This window comes from Conger conger, chromosome 1, assembly GCF_963514075.1.
Source record: "Conger conger chromosome 1, fConCon1.1, whole genome shotgun sequence".
Classification (NCBI taxonomy): domain Eukaryota; kingdom Metazoa; phylum Chordata; class Actinopteri; order Anguilliformes; family Congridae; genus Conger; species Conger conger.
The window spans coordinates 47,119,237-47,121,036 of record NC_083760.1 but is presented as its reverse complement, the minus strand read 5'-3'; the positions used below and the strand labels follow the sequence as shown (position 1 = coordinate 47,121,036).

General features: G+C 55.3%; 1 protein-coding gene across 1 annotated transcript; it reads right to left on the bottom strand.

The window, feature by feature from the left end:
* Nucleotides 1-290: 290 nt before the first annotated feature.
* LOC133126990 (arfaptin-2-like) lies at nt 291-1,531 on the bottom strand. The gene has a single exon (XM_061239597.1). The coding sequence runs from the start codon at nt 1,272-1,274 to the stop codon at nt 291-293; it is 984 nt and encodes a 327-aa protein (XP_061095581.1). The 5' UTR covers nt 1,275-1,531.
* Nucleotides 1,532-1,800: the final 269 nt, after the last annotated feature.

Sequence of the window (1,800 nt, the reverse complement as noted above, 5' to 3'; positions counted from 1 at the left end):
CCTACTGTCAAATGAGGTGGGTCATTGCAGATGTTTTGCTGCCAGTGGTTGGGGACTTGGGGCACTTTTTAAGATCAATGACACAATTACATTACATTATTGGCATTTGGCAGACGCTCTTATCTAGAGCGACGTACAGTTGATTAGACTAAGCAGGAGACAATCTTCCCCTGGAGCAATGCAGGGTTAAGGGCCTTGCTCAAGGGCCCAACGGCTGTGCGGATCTTATTGTGGCCACACCGGGAAATCGAACCACCAACCTTGCGGGTCCCAGTCATGTACCTTAACCACTACGCTATACAGGCCGTAAAAGCGATCACAGAAAAGGGGATGTTCTGGTTGGCGGGGAGAGCACGGGCGCGGGGCCGGACCTTGTTCTCCTCCAGGAACTTGAGCTTGATGGTGACGTCGCTGCGGAGCCTCTCGTACTTCTCCTTGTGGATCTGGTACTGCTGCTGCGCCGTGTCGATGCGTGCCAGCGTGGCGGCGTCCCGCGGGCCCATGTTCAGCTCCTCCAGGTCCGCGCGGTACGCGTCAAACTCCAGCCTTGCGTTCTCGTACATCTTGATGGTCATCAGGGTGTCCTCCATGGTCTTGTTGACCAGCGTGTTGATGCTGGACACAAAGAAGTTGATGGCCCCCAGGAGGGTCTCCCCATTCCTGCAGAGCAGCTTCTGAGTCTCTGCGTTGTACCCAAATTCATCCCGCAGCTCGGGCGACTTCTGGCTGAGGTCGGCAAAGGTGTCCCCCAGTGCATGCTGGGTCTGCACCATGCTGTAGAAGTGGTTGGTCAGCGCCCGTGCCAGCCGCAGCACGTTCTCGTACTTGCGCTTGGTGTCCCGCAGGACGTCTATCTGCGCCTCCAGCTCCAGGTCCACCGTCCGCGAGCCCCGCCCAAACCGCTCAGAGATCATCTGCTTCGTGCACTTGTAGGTGTTGAGACCCCACTTCTTCATGATGTCGAACTTCTCCACGGCGACGTCCCGAGCGGCGTCATCCGCGCCCGCCGACGACCCGCTGCCGCTGTGGTGCATGCTGGGACCTTTAATGGAGCTGGTGGGGATGATCCCCTCGGTGGCCCCGCCGTAGCCCCCCGACACGATGCTGGTCTCGTTCAGGTTGGGCCCCGACACCATCACCTGCTTCTCATCTAAGCGCCACTGAATCTGTGCAGCCTGCTCCAGGCCGTCGTCCTCGGGCAGGGTCCCCATGTCCCCGTTGCTGTTGATGGGGATCTCCATGGTGGCCGCTTTGCTCATGATGCTGTCCGTCATGCTGGAGCCCTGTGCGAATTCAGTCCTCCGAATTGCCCGGCAAGCTGGCTAGCTAGCTAGCTACTGTTATTCCAGAGTTCACGATCCCCAGATGGCTAGCTGCATTTTAGTCAGTTAGCGTACAGCCTAATATGTATATCCACGTAGAGACAGGTAAGGGTTACTTCAAGCTGGCTACGTTGTTTTTATTGCATGACTGTCCGATGGCCTCTTTCAACCTCTGGGTTTCTTGTTTGTATCATCCAGTTGGCTACATCCACCCCCTTCCAATCCAGTGTGGAAAGGCCGAGCGGAACTGACGACAGGCGCGGACAGGATTCCATTCGCCCCTGAATGAAGTACCATATCATTTTTTCAGACAATCTGGTTGTCTCTGGTAGAAAGCTGAGACTTGGTCATAGGTGGATTTTCCAGCAGGACAATGACTCGAAACATACATGAACATCAACACAGAAATGGTTAAGTGAAAGCAATATCCATGTTCTGCAACAGCCATCTCAGTCTCCAGACTTAAATCCCATCAAAA